The sequence below is a fragment of the Phalacrocorax carbo genome, chromosome 16 (assembly GCF_963921805.1).
Source record: "Phalacrocorax carbo chromosome 16, bPhaCar2.1, whole genome shotgun sequence".
In the NCBI taxonomy this organism is placed as follows: domain Eukaryota; kingdom Metazoa; phylum Chordata; class Aves; order Suliformes; family Phalacrocoracidae; genus Phalacrocorax; species Phalacrocorax carbo.
Genome location: NC_087528.1, coordinates 5,138,559 through 5,159,794, shown reverse-complemented (window position 1 = coordinate 5,159,794; position 21,236 = coordinate 5,138,559). Strand labels below are relative to the sequence as shown.

Sequence of the window (21,236 nt, the reverse complement as noted above, 5' to 3'; positions counted from 1 at the left end):
TCACAAAATCACAGAATGTTAGGGGTTGGAAGGTACCTCTGGAGATCATCTTGTCCCACCCCCTGCTCGAGCAGGCACCCCCAGAGCAGGGGCACAGGGCCGCGTCCAGGCGGGGGGTGAATGTCTCCAGGGAAGGGACCCCACAGCCTCTCTGGGCAGCCTGTGCCCCTGCTCTGGCACCCGCTCAGGGAAGGGGTTTGTCCTCATGTTCAGGGGGAGCTTCCCGTGTTCCAGCTTGTGCCCGTGGCCCCTTGGCCTGGCGTTGGGCACCGCTGAAAAGAGTCTGGTACCATTCTCTTGACACCTGCCCTTCAGATAATTATAAGTATTGATAAGATCGCCCCCCCTCAGTCTTCTCCAGGCTGAACAGACCCAGGTCTCTCCACCTTTCCTCAAAAGGGAGATGCTCCAGTCCCCTGATCATGTTGGCAGCTCTCCGCCGGGCTTGCTTAAGCAGTTCCGCATCCTTCTTAAACTGGGGAGCCCAGAACTGGATGCAGCCACTGGATGTGGCCTCACTAAAGCAGAGCAGAGGGGGAGGATAACCTCCCTCGCCCTGCTGGCCACACTCCTTTGAATGCCCCCCAGGACACCGCTGGCCTTCTTGGCCCCAAGGGCCCGGTGCTGGCTCAGGGTCACCTCACTGCCCCCCAGCACCCCCAGGGCTTCCTCAGCAGAGCCGCCCCCCAGCAGGTCCTCCCCAGCCTGTGCTGGTGCGGGGGGTTGTTCCTCCCCAGGGGCAGGACCTGGCACTTGCTCTGGTTGAACTCCATGAGGCTCCCCTGGGCCCAGCTCTCCAGCCTGCCCAGGTCTGGCTGGATGTCAGCACAGCTTCTGGTGCATCAGCCACTCCTCCCTGCTTGGTATCGTCCCCAAACTTGCTGCGGGGACACGCTGTCCCTTCGCCCAGGGCATCGATATGTATATTGGACAGCCCTGGACCCAGCACAGACCCCTGGGGAACACTGCTAGGTACAGGCCTCCTGTAACGCTTATTTAAAGCATTTAGATAATGCATATTTAAAGCAATTCTCTCTCAAAAGAAAGTCTCCCACCTCCATCTTTTTTTTTTTTTTATTTGCTGGGACTTCTTCATTTAAGAGACAGAAATTTGCCGTCCCCTGGTTTTGTTCTTCATTTTCTCAGAAGAAAGGGGTGGGAGGGGAAGAGCCATTTATCCCCCGAGGAATCCCGCCAGGAAGCAGCGGCAGGGGCTGGTCCCGATCCCGCCTCGCCGCAGCCGGGGTCGGTGCCGCGGTGTCTCCGGGTGCAGGAGGCGCCCGGAGCAGCACCCAGCGCTTCTGCCGTCCTCGAGAGGCCGAAGCCCGTCTCTCCCCCGCGTCCCCGGGACTCGTCCCACCCCAGACCCGCTCTACGTGGGGCCGGTTTCCAGCCTCCGCCGCCACCGGAACGATCGCGCCCCGTGTCCCCGGCGCCGCGGTGCCGGCGGTGCCGCCAGGGGGCGCCAGAGCGGCGCCGGAAGGGGAGGGGAGACGCGGGCGGAAGCGCCGGCGGGGCCGCAGCGCACCGGGCCGGGCCCACGCGCGAGGCTGCCGCCATGGCGGAGCGGGTGGAGCAGCGGCTGGAGGACCGCGTCCCGGAGCTGGAGCAGCTGGAGCGCGTCGGGCTCTTCACGCGCAGGGAGATCCGGTGAGGCGGGCGGCGGGAGCGAGCGGGCGGGCGGGCTCTCCCTCGCTGGTCTCCCCTCGCTGATCTCCCCTCCCCGCAGGGCCGTCCTGAGGAGGGCCTCGGCGCTGGAGTACAAGATACAGCGGAGAGCGCTTCGGAAGGAGGATTTTATTAATTATATTCAGGTGGGCGTTGGTGGTGAGCAGGGCGTGCTGCCTCAGGCTGTCGGTCCAGCTCGGTTGGCAGCTGAGCGATGTTCGTAGCTCGGGCTGCTTCGTGAGGCCTCCGCGGCCAGCCCGGGTGGTTTGTTGGCAGAGGCTCCTCCGGACACGCCGGGGCCTGAGGCGAGGCCGGGAGTTTGTGCCCGAGTTTGGGATGAGAGGGTCGTCTTTCTTGTTGTGACTTTCCCCCGTAGTTTCTTCCTCCTCCAGGGATGCAGACACCAGTTCCCTGATGCCATCTGCAAACTGTAGTTAAGCATAATTAACTTCGCGTGGTGTCAGAAGTTTGCTTGTGCATTATGACCCTAGGAATAGCGGGTGCCAACAGCTCAAGTCTGAAATACCGTGTGTAACACAAATGCTCAAGTTTAATTTCAGTCAGTCTTAGAAATGTAGTGATCTCGCCAAATAATTGTTGCTTGTTTCCCCGTATGTAATTTTTATTGTCCACCTGATTAGTTATAAAAAACTTGATCTGTATTATTTTTTCCCCCTTACTGTTTTGTGTCTTCTCATCTGCTTTTAAATGTTTTTTTTTCCCCACTCTAGTATGAAATTAATCTGCTGGAATTGATCAAGAAAAGAAGAGCAGTAAGTTTATCAGTTATTTAGAGTGCAAAAATACTTTGCCAGATTTTCTATTGCAATAGAAGTAATACTTTTTTTTCCTCCTAGCGCATTGGATATTCATTTAAGAAGGATGAAATTGAGAACTCTATTCTGCATAGAGTCCATAGCCTCTTCAACCGTGCTACAGGAAAATGGAAAGTAAGTTTGTTTATTTGATAGGTTAAAAAATGCCCTTTTGTTATGTAAAATTATCTAGATATCATTGCTACTAAATATTTGTAATAATACAGAGGGATGTAGTAAAAAACTAGGTGGATGTTTGGTCTTACAGTTAGCAGTAGCCCAGAAGTAGACCATTCATATCAGACCTTTATTGTACACAAACAATATTTTGTACTGAGTCGTTAGTCCTCAACTGTGTAGTGCCACATATTGCAGTGTGAGTCTGGTCTGTTGCCTGGCAAGGACTAGGAACAGAACGAAAAGAACTTTCAGCTGCTTTAGGAAAAGATCGACTTGATACATCTAATCGTAAAACCTAAATGAGGTGCCTCAGGAACCGTTACAGTGGGCTCTTTTGAGTTCAGTGTAACATCGGTTTGATTGGAGGGGCTGTGAGGGTGTGTCTGAGATGGGAGGGTTGGTTTTCTTTGGGTCTTTTGCAGGAATTTGCAGATCTGGGGGAAAAAAGGGAATTTGAGATTCAGAATTCCTTCTCTCTGCATGCCACGTCCTGTATTGTTTGCTTGTATTGTTTACTTGTCAATGTACCATTGATTTGGTGCTTGCCCTATTGTAAGGTGGATTCTTTTCCCTTTGCATTTCCAACAGGAAGATGTCCAGCTTTGGCTTTCACATGTTGCATTTTGCAAGCAGTGGGTGAGTTTTCAGAATGCTAATCTTACCTGCATTGAGGCCCTGGGTTGGTGTTTAATCAGGCATCTGGAATTTGAATTCTAACATTGATACAAACTTTACTGGCATGTGCTGTAGTACTGAAATAATTTTGATAGTATTATTGGAGCTGCCTGGGATTTTCACTGATGTCTGTAAGTACAGAATGTGACTCAGAAGGAATTAGTATGAAATTTGATGCTTGCAGGTGGCAAAGGTGAGGTTGATAGCATTGCATCTGGAGTACCCTTGCTTTGGGAGAATCATAATACTGGTTGTACCTTCTCTGGAATGAATGGATCACCTGTCTGTGAAACGCCATTTTGTTCCGAACATTTCTTATAGCGGCTATGCTGAAAAGTATAATTCTGGCAATTCTGTGCTTTGTAAACTTACCTGTGCAAGTCTTCACATTATTATTAGCATTCAGTCATTGTCCTTCCTGTACTGAAGAAGGTGGCCTTGTCAGAGTAATGCAAGTGGGCAAAGAAAAATGCAGCCTTTACCTCAAAAGCAGTCAGTGAGAGTATGGATTTGTGACTTAGGCAACGTTTGTGTTAGCTACATAGTTGAGAAAGGTTTGAGTTAACTATGCTAACCTAGTCTGGTAACATTTGGAAGCTGGTCAGTATTGAACAAATACGTAAAACTTTCTACTGAAGATAAAGTGGCAGAGGAGTGTCTCTCCCAGTACAATTGCATTACAACTTGTAACCTGTCATAATGAAACTCTGGTGCTGGTGGCTCACTTTGGTGCTAGAGTGGGTGAAACAATGCTTCTTCTCTTACAGAATGCAAAACATCAGCTTAGTAAGGTGTTTTCTTCCCTGTTGGCCATTCATCCCAATAAACCAGGTAAATAAAACATCGGTGAGCGCTGCATAAATAACTGAGTGTAGATTGTATAGCATTGGCTTAAGTTCTTACAGATTACAGTTCAAGCTGTTGGGGTGAAAGTTCCTGCTCTTTTCTTTGCCTTGCTGCTCCTTCAGAGAGAAGGGTTCTGGCAAGGATTGCGCTGAGCAATCAGAAGGGGCTGTGAAGCAGGAGTCCCCATGGTCTGAGTGACCATTTCCCAGGTACACTGGGGACCAGCTAAATGTTTCAGGGGTCGGAGGTGTTGAATTCTCACAGCTGCTTTTGGCTTTTGAAGACTTTGTTGTACATCATTGGATATTTGGCTATACCAGATCAAACTTCCCGGATCTGCTTAGCTTTTAGTCCTTTAACTAGGTTTTACATGGGAGATAATCAGCTGTATTCCATCGCTGAGCTCACAGATTACGTTGGGTGCACTGAACAAAACAACCCGTGTATCCTGGAGAGTAGCTTCAGAATGGGTTCTCATGACCAGTCACTTGCTTTGCCTTAAAATGAATTTGTTTGTTGCAGCACTGTGGATTATGGCAGCAAAATGGGAAATGGAGACACAACTGTCATCAGAAAGTGCTAGGCACTTGTTCCTTCGTGCTTTGCGCTTCCATCCAGAGTGCCCAAAACTCTATCAAGAAGTGAGTTCCTGGGTTTTTTCTATGACCAGTTATTTGATCAATCAGGGCAAATCAAGCAAATCAGTCTAGCATATTTCTCTGATCAGTCTGAGCAAACTGGAAAGAACTCGTTTCCCCATCAGTGGGGAAACGATGTTTAAAAAAAAAAAAAAAGTACTTTGTATTGGTAGCATTTATCAATTATTTATCAAATCCTGTATTTATGTATGCAGAGTGAGGTTTTTACACTGTTTATAGATAAATGTGTCGGAATTCCCTTTTGAAGTGCTGTAAGTGCTTCTAGGACATAGTTCTCTGGGTGAGATCTGGCATCCCTAGCCTTTGCTAGGGACCGTGTTTTTTTCTGAGGGCAAATTAAGGTTTAAAGAATGACTAGAAAGTGGTAATTTCTACCTGTGGGAAACTTCTGACTAAATATGGAGGGTGGATAGCTGTATGCACAAACCTTTAAAAACCAGGGCTCTTGGACATATGTAGCATGTTGGCAAAGTCCTGATTTTCAGCTCCTCAGGTAAGGCTTATTTTACCATCTATGGACTGAGATGTTTTAGTGTTTATCCTTACCCCCACAATAATTTAATTCTCTCTCGCAGTATTTCAGAATGGAGCTGATGCATGCTGAAAAACAGAGGAAGGAAAAGAAAGTATTTGAACAAGCAAAGATGGACTTGGTAGGTCAATTAAACTTAAGAGAGATTGTCTGCTTGCGTATTGCTCATTAGAATGTACAAGTCTCAAGGAATCCGTATTAATGGTTTGTCTGAAAACGGCTTAGCGAAAGCTTCTGTTCGTGTCCTGTGCCTGCGTTAGGCTATTCAAGTTAGGCTCAGCTCAAATACTTCATACACTGGTTCTTTACAATTGTAGAGTCTTTTGTTACATCCCCCAGTTTGAAAGTTAATAGTAATTTCTGGAAAGGGATAGTCAAGCGTAATTATCTCTTATTTCTCTGCAGTTGACTTGTGCAAATTAGCTAAAGATTGATGAAGAAAAACAGTTTTTTCCCATGTTTGTAAAAATGGCAGCTGAGAAAGGAAGACAATTTTTTCAATGATGTTATGCTTGATATTGCAGGGGGAATTCAGTTATTCTGAAGAGATTCTCAATGGGGAAATGGCTCGCATAATCTACAGGGACGCTGCTCAGAAAATTAAAGGTGATTTAACATGTCTTGTACTTATTAAATAGGAAAATTGTCACCTTTAACTCAGCTCTCTGCTACGTGATACAGATAGGCTTAGCTCCAGTGTACACACAAAGATATTTGCAATTCTACCATTTCTTCAGTGGAACCTAGATAATGCCAAAGTATAAATTACTAATGCTAATAGTTCTTATTTCATAACTGTTCTGCAGGCTGACACCTCTTCCAGTACAAGAGCTTTTGGGCTGAAGTGGCATAGGTGCTGGGCTTACAGTCTGAAAACTTCATTGTTTAAAAAAAACAAAGGGAGGACAGTTCAGAATTACACACCTTTTTTGCTTTGCTGTTTACTGAACATTAGATCACAACTAATCAGCTAGCACTAGTGACAGAGAAGTAAGAATTCAGGCTGATAATGAAACAGGTTAGATGATTTTAAATTAACCAGGCTTGGTAAAATTAATCCATTTTATTGAGAGAACTGAGTAAAATAATTGCAAAGTAGTAGCCGATATCTTTGAGAAACCACAGTAGATGGGGATCTTTTGGAAGGCAATGGGCAAAATGTAGTAACAGCATTGAAAAGTAGAGGGGGAAACAGAACATTAGAGGAAATGACAGAAAGACTTGGCTTAACGTAAATTCCTGGAGAAATACTGGAATAAATAGGTATACAAATGATTTGTAAGGACCTAAAAATAAGGAGGTGAGTAATGGCTGATAGGGATTTGCAGTGAACTCATTATGTCAAGTCACTTGGCATTCTGACAGGTAAGTTATGGAGATACAAGATGTATGTATGTAATTAATTGACATACACTGTGTGCAGCTTCAGAGAGGTCTGTCCCAGGTGTGAAGCCTTCTGTGTTTTCGTGGCAGAGTCAAATGAAGGAGCAGAGGAGGTGCTGATTAAATGTGCAAGTGGAACCACGCTGGGAGGATCTGTAAGCATGTCAGGACAGGACTAGTTTAACACTTTGGAGACTGGAATATCCTGCCTCTCACAGCCTTTTTTGTAACTCAGTAACATGAAGTGAAGAATATAGTCTGACAGTCAACATCCCGACCTGGCTTATCATATGGGTGGGACACTGAGATTTATAGACATGAAAAGGGCATCTATCTAGGCACTTCAGTGTTACCTGTGTCTTGACAAAAGCTTGCAAAGATACAGAAATGCAGTGTGCAATGGGTGTAATACTCCACTTGATAGTTGTTTTTTTTCCTCTCCTCTATGTAGGGGTTGAGTTCCATCTGGCTGTGCTTTCTATTGCAAAGCTCTTTGATTTTACCCAAGATTTGCAAAAAGAAATTCTTGAAAGGTGAGATGTGGCTTTGCATTGTGGGTGGGGTTTTTTGGGTTTTTTTTGGTTTTCTTTAGGAAATATGTTCTCGTACCTTCTCTAATTTATGGTGGGTTGACAGGTTAACAACTAAAGGCTGTTTCTCTAGGGAAATAGAATGTTAAGGCCTATGGGAAATCCTTTAAGAAAAACAAAACACAAGGCAAGCATGCTCTTTAGAAAAGGATACTTGTATCTAACTTCAGAAAAGGCTTTGAGAAGCTGCTAAGAAAAAATCAGATAAAATACAATTGTCACTGAATAATTACTACACTTAGTTTCCATGAATTTGTTGCAGGAACTGTGGATTTTCCTAGTGTACTTTATGGTTCTTCTGCATCTTTAGTTTCTCTAGTTGTTCCTCTCAAAGATCTCTTGCAAAAGCTTCCTGTCTATTTCATGCCATTACTGAAGAATATCCATATTAAATAAATGAAAGCCAGTATTTTGCCTTTCTCTTGTGGAAAGGTAAAATATTTTTTCTCTGGCATTTGGTTGCTTGGAAATGAAGTACATTTCTTTACCAATGTAACAGCCCTTCTAAACATACCTGCAAAGGAAGGTGGCGGTTGAGGGGTGTTACAGACATGGTGGGTTTAGTTTGCAGACCAAGTATGCTGATGATCCTCTCACATGGGACTACATGGCACGCCGTGAGCTGGAGCTGGGGTCCCCACAGGCCACAGAACACACCACAAAACAGATGAAAGTATCTGAGATGACCCAGAGAGAGGAACGGTGCTGTGCAGTCTTCGAAGAGGCTGTGAGAGCAGTCCCAACAGGTGAAATGTTCTGCCTACATTTTAACATTTTTCCCTGGTACTTTAGTGTACTGTATATTGTGAAGATTTTGAAGTAGGTGTTGGCAGGCTGTACCATACCTAAGTTTTTAGATGCTACCTTTTGGGGATCTATCTATTTTATGTGTTATTTGGGTTACTTCGCAGTGTTTTTATGCTTTCGAAGGAGCTGTTTGACTGAGAGTGCTTTTTGTTGCTTGTTTGCTTTTATTAACGTGACTTGACCAATAAGGAGAATAGAAGCCCACAGATTAATAGAGGTTTGGGAGTTGTACAAAGAGAAAATTCCCTAAATAAAGGAAACCTGTGGAACTCAAGTATATTGCTGGTTAGCTGTGAGTAAGCAATGTTTTTGAGTTGCCAGTGGAGTGGAAATCCAACTTCAACATCTAGCATTGTCCTTACTCTCAAAGGAAGCTACAAGGGACTGTCTGTGGAGTGGACTCAGACTTGCTGCTTATGTAGTCTTGGTAGTCAGTCAGGTGAAGAAGGATTTTCTCAAGTGCCTGTGAGTGTCCTCGCTCTTGCAGGCCTGTTGAAATCCACAGGCACTGAACATTAATTGTGACAGTGTGCACTGAAGCCTCAGCTGAACTAAGCCGTAACTAAGAGTTATTGTCTGCAGCTTATACTGGGAAGCCATTTTTAAATGTTAACGATATAAATGTAGGGCCTCTTTCATAATACAACATTTTAAAACAAAGTTGGCATTAACACTTAGTGCTTGGATTCTCTGTATTCCTTAAAGACAAATATTTGTGCTTACTCTTGTGATTCTTTAAAGTGTGATATTACGCATTTGATTCTACAGAGGACATGTGGAAATGCTACATCACTTTTTGCTTAGAGAGATACAGCAGGAAAACAAGCAGTGAAGAATTAAAGCAAAAGGTAAAAGCTTACTAGGAAATCCTAGTGACAAATCATCCCTATTTTTACTGACTTCTGTAATCTATCAGACAAGGAGCAAATATAGACATTTATCAGATTTACTTACCTGCGGCCATCATTAAAAATGATTTAGTCTTCATCTGAGGGGATCACTTTTACTGTCAGGCTCACATGTGGCCTGCCTGAACATGAGTAACTTGGGCATAAACTGGCCTTGTCAGTAAAGTCCAGTGACCTCTTTGGATGGAAGTTAAGAATGCAAACTTGTTCGTATTTGCTGACAGTCCTGAAAACCTGTGCTTGTTCAAAGAAAAGGATGAATTAAAATGACTCTTGCAAATAAGTCAGAGTAAAATTTGGTGCTGACATGTGGGCACCTTAATTAAGCATCTATGCTTCAGTGTGACTCAGTGAATTAACTAATCCTGTGCAGTTTGGTTCCCTTTTAGTACAGTACAAGAACATTGCTGATATGTTCTTTTGCTCTTTAAGGAAGAATTGTGATTCAAATGCTCAAATTTCCCCTGTATCTTTGGATGTATGCGGGTACCTAAGGTATTAGATAATGTCACTTCTATTCAATTTCAGTGACATGTTAATACACTAATCCACTGGGCTTCTTGTAATGCTGGGATCTGGCATATACAGGAATAATGCTTGTTTTCTTTACTTTTTCTTCTCTGTTGATTCTAGAGGCTGGAGAGGACACTAAGTGTGTTCGGCAAAGCCCATGAGTCCAGTTTGCTGCCAGAAGCTCTCTATAAGCAGTGGGTAAGAGTTGACACTGAAAAATAGGTTGTGAGACTGTCCTGCATTGCTTGCATGCCTGTTGTTACCATTTTGAGTAGATAGAAAGGTGGGCAAGATTTTGATCAAGGCCTTGCTTTTTAACAAGGTATTACAAATCTCTTGTGGTGATCAGCTGTATCTGCTGGGTTTTAGCTTCAACTATTACTGGAGTCCAGCCTCTTCGAGAAGGCTATGGAGATGGCAGAAGCTGCAACTAAGCGCTTCAGCCATTCAGTGGAAATGTGGCAGATGCGGCTGCAGGTGCTGATCCAACTGAAGAGTGATGACGTGACCCAGTGTTTTGAAGAAGCCGTTAAGCACGTGAAATCTAAGGTCTGTGCTGGTTTTATGGACTTGATGCATTAGTCTTAGACAGGAAATCTCTGATATTTGAGGTATTTTTTCCCCCCTTTATGTTCAACGGGCATTCAAAGTCTCAACCATTTTTGAGGTCAAAAATAAGAACTTGACGTTTCTCATGTTGCATTCAGGAGCATAAGGGCAAATTCACTTCATACTCAGTTTTAAAGCTGAATGCTCACAGGTGACGTTTTGCGTACTCTTCTAGCAGTCAGCTGGTATTCTTTGTGTCGTGAAAAATATGTTTTCACTGTCCTGATACACTGTTTGGGTGTGTAGTATTTCAAGCCTTGAATTAGCTCTGTGCTCTCTTACTGTTCCATTTCAAACCCTGGGCACAAGGAGAGAGGAGAAGAAACAAGGAGGTGATTGTTTCTTTCCTCCTTGCTGTTCTCTGGAGTTACCTATGTGCTGCAGTGTTTGGTGATGTAGAACTTGTCTCTCATCCCTGGCAACATGTCTTGTAGCTGTCCAGCGAAGCAGTATTTGTCCAGTAGGCGAGGAAGGAAAAAAGAAGTGATTTCAGTGTGTAGTGCAAGTTGTCCTTCTAAGAGCTGTGTCTAAAGGACATTTTTTAGTGCAGCTGTAATACAGAACCTGGGGGATCTGTCTGTTTCTGTAAATCAGGGTCACTGTATTTCAATCATTTCATTTATCTGCTTACCTCGTAGGGCACTTTGCCATTATGGACCTTCTGGGTGGAATGGAGTGAAGGCACAAACAGCAAGGAGGACACCGAAGCTCTCTATCAGGTACTTTAGCTAATAGAAATGTACTTTTTATGACAGCGTGTAAATAATTGGGAACAATGTGTGTGGATGGAACGTTAACAAATGCTTTATCCTGCAGTTCCTTCATGGATGTGTTGATACCAAAGAATTTCAAGTAAAACTGTATGTTACCAAAACCAGTTGGATATAGGCTCATAAGCACAAATGTTGTCCCTGTGCTTCTAAGACATCTAGATGTTTGGAAGCACAATCAATGATGGACTCTTACTTTTCTTTTTACTTTGTGGTCTAGAATTTTTGCTCTGTTTTTGGATGCCTGTCTGAACACAGATTGGTTTCTTTTTGGTTTTGCTTTTTTTTCTTCTTGCAGAAATCCTTACGTGCCACAACTCCTGCTGAATCTGTGACTATGAAAGAAAAGTATCTTGACTGGACTTACAGAAATCGTGGTTATAAGAAAGCTAAAAGAGTCTTTACCAGGTGACAGATAAAACCTTCAAACGCTATTGTTCTAGGGCAAATGTTAAAAGGCTTAAGTCTAAAGTTACTTATGTTTTCACTTCAGCCTGTGTGAAAATCGTCCATTTTCACTTGAATTCTTCAGGAAGATGATCCAAATAGAAAAGGAGCAAGTAAGTTGTCGAATATCCAATTAAGGCCTTGTATTTGTACTTCTAAATTTGGATTTAAATAGGAAACAGAGGACTTACGAGCAGTGTCATTAGTTTGTGATCAGTTCATATTTGTCTTCTAAAGTTGATTCTTAGCATGTAATACAAAACCAAGTTCCATGGTAACTAATCTTTGGCAGGGTGCGTGTGCGCATGTAATTACCATGACTCTTTTTCTTTGTAAGAATCTAATCAAGCTGCAGATTCACTTCCGTACAAAATAATGGCCTTTTAATACCTTCCTTTGTTAGGAATCCTGCAAAATACTTCATCTGAGAGAATACTATGAACGTGCCTTGAGAGAGTTTGGTTCAACAGATTCTGGTAAGGGGATTTCATTTATTTATTTATTCATTCATTCAGTGCTGCCTCTTTTATTTCCATCCATTTCAGAAGGTAGCTGTTTGTTCTGCCCTTGTGATTGCTGTCATGCAGAGTGGAGCTTATTTCTTCTGTGCCATTAAGTGCATGACACTGCAGTGACCCTTTACTGTCAGTCCAGGGTTATTGTTTGCAGTGGGATGGCTTCACCAGGACTAGTAGCAAATAAGGTTTGACACTGGATGGCATAAGAAATGTGTATCACCTTTAATTTGGATTTGTGAACACTGCGGAGCTAGGTTTTTATAATCAAGATTTCTGCAGTATTCCTTTTAAGAAAGTAAACAGCCCAATTACTGCTGCATTGTTTCTTAAGATGTTACTGCTCAAGCTGGGAATAGAACTCAGGCTTTTGGCCCTTGAGGGCCAGGGACTTGTAGTTTCACAAAGTAAACCTCATTGCGTTAACGTCATGGACACTTGCAAAAAGAGAGTCTCTAGGTTAGATGTGGTATGTTTGTTAAGTAATATCCAATCAAAATCTAAACAGAACTTCTATTTTTCTTTTAAAGATATCTGGCTGGATTATATCAAAGATGAGCTAAGTCATCCCCAGGGCAAACCAGAAAACTGTGGGAGCATTCACTGGCGAGCTATGAAGATGCTGCAGGGAGACCTGGTGGAAGACTTTGTTTCCAAATATACTTTATTGCAAACTGGACATTTATGAAAAGCTATAAATAATTAAAACATGACTGTGGATTTTTTTAAACTTCTTTGTACAAAGGTAAATTATGTGCTTAGATCATATTAAACTGCACCTTTACATTCTTGCCTCTGTGGAAAAAAAAATAATCTGCCCCACTGTAGTTGCTTCTAGTGTTGCTTGTGCCAGGGCCAAGTTCAAGTGTAGTTAGAGGAGAAAGCAGAGTGTCTGTGAGTGTGTGAGAGCAAGCTTGTCTTCCTGCCTAAATGTTCAGGTGGAATAGTCATGCATCAGCTTTTGCACTCTGAAAAGCTAATACTACGGCATGTAAAAGAAAAAAAAAAATCCCATGGAAACTGTACCCGTGGGAGATCTTCGTATCTTACTAAGCTGAATAATGAAAGTGGAACACGGGAGGAACAACCTGTAAAATGATGGTATTTGTTTCCTAGCCTTGAAGTCATCTGTCATCCTCTTTAAAAACAAAAACCTCTGTGACCACCTTGCATTGGTGTTTGCATGCTAAGATGTAGTTCTGAGAGTGACTGTGAACTGTAGAGGTGAGCTGAGATCCGTTACAAATGTCCCTGCTATGACAGTAAAAAGTTCTGATCAATGCTTTCACTGTAGCAGTCAAGCAGACTCGCATGACTAGTGTGGAAAGAAGGTTTGGAGCATCAGCCAGTTAAGATTGCTCCTCTGTGACACCTGAAGTATGTCCTGCTTTGTCTTTCCCAAGCTTTCAGCCAGGCCATCTACCTCCCCACTTGTTCTCAGCTGTCTGGCATCCTGCTTTCTCCCTAGTAATTGCCAGTCTTAGACCCTGTCTGCCCTTTATTATGTTATTCTCTCCCCTGAATCAGTTGTCTTGCTTTTTCAGTTGTTTCTTGCTGCTTCAGTTCAACAAAAACCTCTTTTAAGTACAAAGCTTGGGTTTTGGGGATTTTTTTTTTGTTAGGTTTTTTTTTTGTTTGGGTTTTTTTTTTAAGCCCAGCAAAGCTGGTAGCTCCACCATTTCTGAAAGCGGGCCCTTTTTCCTTCACCCGTTCTGGTTCCTTACAGAACTTTGCTGCTCACTTCACTGCCTCCATCATCTTTGAGTGACATGCATTTGCTGAAAGCACATTCAGCTGATACCTGTCCAGGATGCACCGACCAGCTCTGTTCAGTACAGGTGCTTCCCCTATCCTAATGCTTTTTCTGAGCACGCTTCTAGCACGAGGCCCAGAGGTGACTCTGATCTTGTGGCAAGATTAAAAAGCCACAGAGCCTAAAGCAGCAGTGATATTTTATTTAGGAGTATAGAGCTGTTTTCTTGCAGCTCTTGTGTCGCTATTTCTCTGCCTTTTTTCCCTGTTGTTCTACCTGCTCGTCTGCCCCCCAGCCGGACTGCTTTCCTCTCCCGCTGGGCACCATTTTCAGTGGCGACGAAGGAAGTTGTGTGTTCAAGGGGTGCAGGTACCGGCGGTCCCCGCGGGGCGCGGGAGGCCGCAGCGCCGCACGCCGGGCTCAGCCGGAGAAGCCCCGCGGCCGGAGGCTCCCGCGGCGCCGCGTTTCCAGCCTCCTTCGAGGCCGGCGGGTCCTGAGGCACGGCCGCGGCTCCGGGGTCGGCAGCCGCCACCCGCCCCCGCGGACCGCCCGCATGACGGGGCCTGCGGCCGCCTGGGGCGCAGGCGCTGCTGCCGGCGCCGGCCCGGCCCGGCCCGGCGCTGAGGGGACGAGAGGCTCCAGCAGAGCGGGAAGGCGGGCGGGCACGGACGGAGGGACAGACGGACGTCTCCTCACGGCGGCGTCTCGCCCGGCCCCTCCCTCAGGCCGGCCGGCATGGCGCGGCTGGCGGCACCGCCGCCTCGGCAGGTGTGGTGGGCTGCGGAGCGGGGTCGGGCGGGCTCTCTTCCCCCGCACGGCCCGGGCGGGCGGCGGGGCCCGCCGGTGCGGGCTTGCCCGAAGTACGCGGCGCTCTGCACCCCTCCGCCGGCCGCGAGCCCTGTCAGGGCCCTGCCGGCAGCGGGCCCGGCCTCGGGCGTGCGGGGCTCGGCGAGCACCGGGGGGCCCGGCTTCCCGCACCCACCGCCCCGGGCAGGGCATCGCCTTCAGCGAGCTCACCTTTGTTGTAGTGGAAGTGGCGGGGATCGCTCATCTGTCCTTTCCACCCTCTCTGGGGACCATCAAACGCGTTGAGATGTTGCCTGCTGCTCCCCAGGTGTGCGTCCGCCATCTTCCTCCAGCTCCTCGGGGCTGCTGGAGGGTCTGGCTCCCTCCTGGCTCCTTGGCATGCCGGCTCCCACAGGGAGCTTGGCTCACAGTCTTTGGGGCTTGTACTCACTCCTTGTGCCTTCCTTACCTCTGCAGCTTTCAGTCTGCTGCTGTTCCCATACGGGCGTGTTTTGGGTCAGTTCTGGGACCTGTTGCCAAAACGGTGGCAGGAGGGTTATGGCCGTGGGTGAGGAGACTGGTTGTTCTGCGTTGGCTGCTGCCTGGGGAGACTGATGGCAGCAGCAGGATGAGCCATCCCTTGGCAGATTTGCTTTCTGGAGTGAAAGCCTGTCTGGTTTAAAACCTGTGATTCATCAAGGGAACAAACAAACAGGCCAGGCTCAAGGGCTCGGAAACATTCAAGTGCAGTGGAAGTTGCATGAGCCTCCTTGGAGGAGTCAGTGAAAGGTGCTACTGGATTCTTTAAAACTGTCTCGTAGGTGATGGCTGCTGCCATTGAGTCTGCAAGCTTTGAGGAGGAACAGCTTCCTAATAAGAGAGGAGCCATGACCTGGAAGCCCAGAAAAGGTAAGCCTGAAATAGTAGGACAAAACAAAGCAAATGGTGAGTAATGAAACTTAACACTTTGCTTGAGGAAATATACTTAAAACTTTTTGGTGATGCATGGGAAATGCCTCTTCAGTTACTGCACTAAATTATTTCCATGGAGATATTTATGTATGCCTCAGTGCAAGAGTAATTAAACAATACTACAAAAAAATTATTCCTTTTTTTAAACCCGAGCTGTGGTTTTTCAACATGCCTATTTTTTTAAAATACCAACAGGTGAATGTGGTGAAACATGACTGCCGAGTCCTTTGCCCTAGTGTAAAGAGTTATTTTCTGACAAGAGTCTGTGGAAAATCCTGACTTGGGGTAGTGTTGTGGTACAAGCCTATGCCCAATGTTCCCAAGCATCTGAAACCTGAAGCAGCACTGTAGTGATATTACATATGTAAGAAACTGCATGTATTATAATTAGATTAGCAGTCACAATAGTGCATTTGTACACCTGTCTGAATTACTGCATGCTAACATTTCATCATTCCTGTTTAATTCCTAAGTATCTCTGTTGGCTGTTTCTATTGGTTTTAGAATGTTTGCTGAAGAAGATTCCAAATGTTCTTGATAGTGAGTCTGAAGAAAGTGAATTCTCTGATCTCTCTCACAATGAAAATGATGTCAGTGGCTCTCCCGTTGATTCTGTTCATATACGTCCTGACCTGGAAGACTTGGGTGGTGAAGTCTCCAGTACATCTGAGGCTGTAACTTTTCCTGAGCTGCAAACTGCTTCTGTGTATGAGGCGGAGGACTGGGATAAGGAATTGGAGGATGCTGAATGTAATCCTTATGGTGAGTACAAATTTACTTGTGCTTCATTTGAGTTTTGGATAGTATGTGATTGGAGGTAGGTGATTTGTAGGAGAATGTGTTTAAATAACTTCATGTTCTATTTTGGGAATAAATTTTTGTTGTTGTTGGTATTGACCTTGTGGGTTTGTAATGCATAATTTTCTTGTCAAATACAGACTTTAAAGGCAGCGTTGTGAAGTTCACGTGAAATTCTTGATTGAGCAATTGAATTCTTAGGCAGTGGAATGGTAAGGAGACTTGTATGTGTGTATTGAGTCTCTCTGGAGAAGCTAGGTCTCAGTAGTGTATCTTTGTTCCTCTTCTGAAGAAGAGAAACGTACATGGAGTGCAGGAATGTATCTTTTTTTTGTGTAAAAGTTCCTTTCCTCCAAGAAAATTAATCCAGACTGCACACTGTGATGTCCCTCTAGAGCATGGAGTTCTTTGGAGGGGAGCAGTACAAGTGCTCAGTCTCTGAGTATGCTTGTGCTGTAGGTTGGGGGTTTTTTTGGTGGTTTGGTTTTTTTTGTGTGGTAGGGTTTTGTTGGTTTTTTTAGGCTTGATCCTCTTAAGTGGTTGTGCATGTGATTACTCCTGTGGACGAAGGTGGCAATAGATAAAGCAGTTTCATCCACACCTTTAGAGTCATATTAATCCTTTAGTTTGTAAAGCATTTTACGGTGACTCGCATGTTGACCTGAGTCTCAGTCTTCCATTTGCCAGGCTGTATGTTAGGGTAGAACAAGCGGGTGGAGTTTAGCCAGCAGTGGTGACCTGCTGTGTCTTTGTTGATGCAGTATAGTACCATTTCCATTTTCTTCTCATTAATCTGTATCTTTTGTAATTAACACAAAACACTCCTTTCTGTGCTGAGGAAATATCAATTCTCTGTTTATTTTAATTCCATAAATGGCTGTTGTATTCAAGTTCCATTGTTTGATAACAGAAGGAAGAGGGAAAGTTTTTGCAGCCTTCCTATAAAATTATTCTGATTTTAAAATGGAAATAACAGTAGTGGTTTTTCACACTGGGTAATCTGAGAAGATGACTGTTTCCTTTTTGGATGTTTCCCTCTATTCCATCTTAGGCTTTCCTTTTAATTTTCATATCTGCTCAAGTTTTTATGGAATGTTTTGAAAATTTTATTTTTCACCTGAACTGTCACAAGTTCTCTTTTCCTTTAACTCACTCATCCCTACCTGTAGCTTATGCTTTTCAAATCCTCACAAACTAAGGAAGCTGCGATTATGGGATTCAGGTGTTTGTGAAAGATACTGAGTACAAGTGTCTGAGCTGTTTGCTGCTACAAATAAAAAAATGTCTGGTCTGTCATTTTATGACTTTTTAAAAATGCTTGCTTTGATGGCTTGTTTAGCAGCACTACTGGAAGGCTGACACGTGGATATACTGTGTTGGGCCCTCTGGTGCCCCATACTCTGGGCTTTTAATTTGCTCAGTCCTTTCAGTGTCTGCCAGCTAGAAATCTTTTGCTTCTGTTAAAGGACTTTGCCCTATTTTTGTGCTAGGTTGGTTAAATAACAGGCTTATTAGGCTTAATTGTAGCCTAGTGGAAATGTTGTTAGAGCTCGCTTTTACAGGACCCCACCCTTCCATTCTGTCCAGTGACCCAGTTCTTAAAGGGTTTGGAGGGCTCCTAATTGGGATGTGAAATTGGAGATAGGAGGAAGGGGGAGGAGAAATGAAAGTAATGGTTTCATGAGCCTTTTATGCCAGGAGAAAATGTAAAAGAACTGCATGCATTGTAAGAGCTGCTGTTGGATGTTCTGAATCAAGGTATATCATTAAGCTTTTTGGAAAAGCATTTTGTCTCAGTGGCAAGAACCTTCCTTAAAATGAAGACATTGCCAAATTCAGCTTCCCATTTGCTTTGTCTGTAGGTCTAATTCATGAGTGCTGGCAGATCAAATTGAAATACTTAACTGGAAGACGCTGTAGACCTGCAAAATAATCTGTTACTTAGGAAACTAGTGGTATAGTGTATCTCCCATGGTTTAAATATTTTCTTTGATCTTCTTCAGATGCTGGTGATCTCCACTGTGGAAGCTTTCAGGAAAATAATCTTTTGGCCTCATACTCATGGCAGGAAGATTCATTTTACAACCCAGGCTGTCACCATGCAGCTTGCATTGCTTTTACGCCACCAGTTAGAATGACTGAGACTGGCCAGTTTGATGATGCTGATGAATGAGGTTGACCCTGGTCAGAACTAAGTTTGGCTTCTGAGCTGGATTATGTTCTTCACCGATAGAGTGATGTCAAGTCCTTTGGCTTGCTTGCAGAGTTCTGCGTAAGGCCAGAAATGCTACACCATCTCCGATGTTTTGCTTAGAATGCTTCTGAGCTGTTTAGAAACTGACCATGCTTTACCTCTGGAAACAAGAGTGCAGGTGCTAGTTGTAAGGAGTCAATGCATTTCTGGACTTTTTGTTTGTATTATACAGATCTATGTTGTTGCTAATGAATTGCTTGAGAGGAAGTATTTAATTTCTAAACTTCAGTTTGTTTGCCAAGCTTTGACATGCTTATTCCTGTGTGTGGATGTAACTTGTAGTTTTCTTTCCTTTTCATCTGATGCTGTCAAATTGGTTTGGATAGCTTTAAAAACTATTACAGCTTCTCTGTTGTATTTCTATGTTGCAGTTTGTGATTCCATATTGAACACTGGTGTTTAACAAAATTAGCCATGGCAAATACAGAATGAGTTGTTTTGTTTTTATTTTTATGTATTTCAGCATGAAGGAGTTACAAATACGTGATACACGTTTTGCAAATACACATGTGGACATACAGTAGGCCCTACTGTATCCAACAGGAATACTGGGTGCTTAACACTGCCTCCCAGCAGAGGTTTCTCCATGTCAGACCTTCTTGTATATGGACATATTGTCCTCAAGTCTCACAGTTGTTTTTATAACATTTCCGTGTGACATCAGACATGTAACGACGAAGAAAATATCTATGCTTATGTGTCTTGTAGCATGTAATATATGTGTCCCACAAACAGTAGCAGATTAAGGTTCCTGATACTGCTGATATGTTTGTTCTGTTGTTGTTAGTCTTGTGGCAAACAAGGAGATAGGAACACAAACTACCTCCATAAAGTCTCCAAGAGAATAGCTGGAACTAGAACCACATCCTTCTTGCCTTTGCTTTGGAGTTAAAGGAAATGTTCTCAGATGAAGTATACAAGTCGATTGAATGGCTGATCACTTGAATAACAATAATCTTCAACTAATGCTCATGTTTCATTTATCACCTACCTCTCAAGAACTTTTTGATGGCTTTGTGTTTTGACACTGACGGATACTGGAGCACAGTACCCATGTGCATTTATTCTCGGGTGAGGAATTAACATTTACCACTGGGACACTTTTTTTGTTTAAATCATCCAGTGTATGAGACTGAGATTATTTACGCATTAGTTTGGAAGGAGGAAGTAAATGACACAGTGGTATTTGCTTAATCTTTTCCTTGAGAGCAGAGAAGGACAAGAGCTTGGAAGAGTCTTTTCTTCTGGTACCTTGCAGTTCCTGGCTGTGTATTAGTACCTGCAAGAAATCAAAGTAAAGAGTGGGAGCCTGCTGTTGAGGTTGCAAGAAGGAGGGCCCATTATTTTATTCCCGTATGATGGAGCGATCTAGGGATTAGTATTTCCATCAAAACTTCCTTTGCCGTGCCTCCAGAACACATACATACAGCAGAAAGCACAGTCTAAAAGGCTGTTCTTTCTCTGTGCAGCAAGAAAGCCCCTAGCTGTGCTATCTAAGGCACAAGGGGTGGTTTTTTTCGTTCTGCGACTGCTGTGTATGAGAGAGAGTGCTGCTCTTTGAGTCCAGCGTTAGGACATGTGCTTGACTCCATGGAATAGAAGTGAGAACTGACTATGCCCAGCTTATCAGGTTTGGATATATAGCAGCTTCTTTCTCTAACTGAGAAGCCAGGAGTGAAGCTCTGAGCATAACTCTGACTCATCAACTGGAGTAAAATTGTTGATTTGCATTTATAAAAGCAATATTAATAAATATAAATGGAGTACAGATTACTGTTGAAATACCAGCACACCAGTAAATTGTAAAAGTTCTGAAGAAGCACAAATATTCTTGTGAGCCTGTTTACCACTTGCCAGGCTTCAGCTGCAGCTGGCAATGCTCAGCGCTACCCTGCAGAGGGCAGCAAAAAATTGTCTGCCCTGCTCAACGGCTTGTCATCTGGCACAAAGTTTCATTAGCATCAGATCCCCGGGCTGGATTTCTAACGCTGATAGCAATTTAGATCTGTGTTCTGCATAGCCCTGTTGATCCCCAGTGAGACTGATTCATAGCCCTGATTAGTTTCTCTTTTTATTTTTTTTTTATTTCACTCTGAAGTTATACTTACTGGACTGAAAAATTTCTCCCGTGGCTGAGGAAAGAACATCACTTGACTTCGGGCTTAATATATTTTTTTACTGTGCTTGTGGGAGATGTCCCACCATATTTAATAAAGATGAAACTAACAGAATTCTGTGGAAGTAAATTGCCTTTTTTAAGAATTGTTTTAAAAGGATAACCAAAAAGTCTTTGTAACATTGATTAGGATGATTTTCTTCCTGTATGGTTCAAAAATTCCATCAGGACCAAGGTCTTCAAGCCATTTTCAATGCACTCTATAAATCAAGTTTGTTTTTATTCAGCCTGTACCTTAAATTGCAATCAGCCTTGTCTATCTGGGATATCATGTTATTTGAGGAGAAATTGTCTTGAATGGCTGTCTTGCCAACCTGTTTGTATTTTAAATGATTATAAACTTAAAAGATTTTTTTTTAGTTTCCCTTTTAGGTTAAAACTGACACCACCCCCACCAGCTTTGGAAAATACGGCATGAGGATTTTACAGCAGAGATGCATTGTGCTCTCTGGGGATATGTTGGCAAACGTTAACTTCATTCGTCTTGGCCCTGCTTGTTAGGGAAGGGGCTTAATGTAAAGCTTGATCTGAATACTCTAAAACTTCTGTGGGATTAGAAAACCAGATGCAGACTTCTCAG

The 21,236-nt window shown here is 43.8% G+C and overlaps 2 protein-coding genes across 2 annotated transcripts; both read left to right on the top strand.

The window, feature by feature from the left end:
• Window positions 1-1,488: 1,488 nt before the first annotated feature.
• On the top strand, window positions 1,489-12,647 carry UTP6 (UTP6 small subunit processome component). The gene is made up of 19 exons (XM_064466869.1): window positions 1,489-1,650; window positions 1,730-1,814; window positions 2,400-2,441; window positions 2,526-2,618; window positions 3,252-3,299; window positions 4,106-4,169; window positions 4,707-4,825; window positions 5,419-5,496; window positions 5,900-5,981; window positions 7,210-7,291; window positions 7,913-8,094; window positions 8,924-9,003; window positions 9,697-9,774; window positions 9,946-10,125; window positions 10,824-10,904; window positions 11,254-11,363; window positions 11,449-11,515; window positions 11,806-11,878; window positions 12,448-12,647. The coding sequence occupies exons 1-19, from the start codon at window positions 1,559-1,561 to the stop codon at window positions 12,603-12,605; spliced, it is 1,794 nt and encodes a 597-aa protein (XP_064322939.1). The 5' UTR covers window positions 1,489-1,558; the 3' UTR covers window positions 12,606-12,647.
• Window positions 12,648-13,926: 1,279 nt separating this feature from the next.
• COPRS (coordinator of PRMT5 and differentiation stimulator) lies at window positions 13,927-20,692 on the top strand. Its single transcript, XM_064466870.1, has 4 exons — window positions 13,927-14,438; window positions 15,278-15,365; window positions 15,933-16,190; window positions 18,230-20,692. The coding sequence occupies exons 1-4, from the start codon at window positions 14,406-14,408 to the stop codon at window positions 18,397-18,399; spliced, it is 549 nt and encodes a 182-aa protein (XP_064322940.1). The 5' UTR covers window positions 13,927-14,405; the 3' UTR covers window positions 18,400-20,692.
• Window positions 20,693-21,236: the final 544 nt, after the last annotated feature.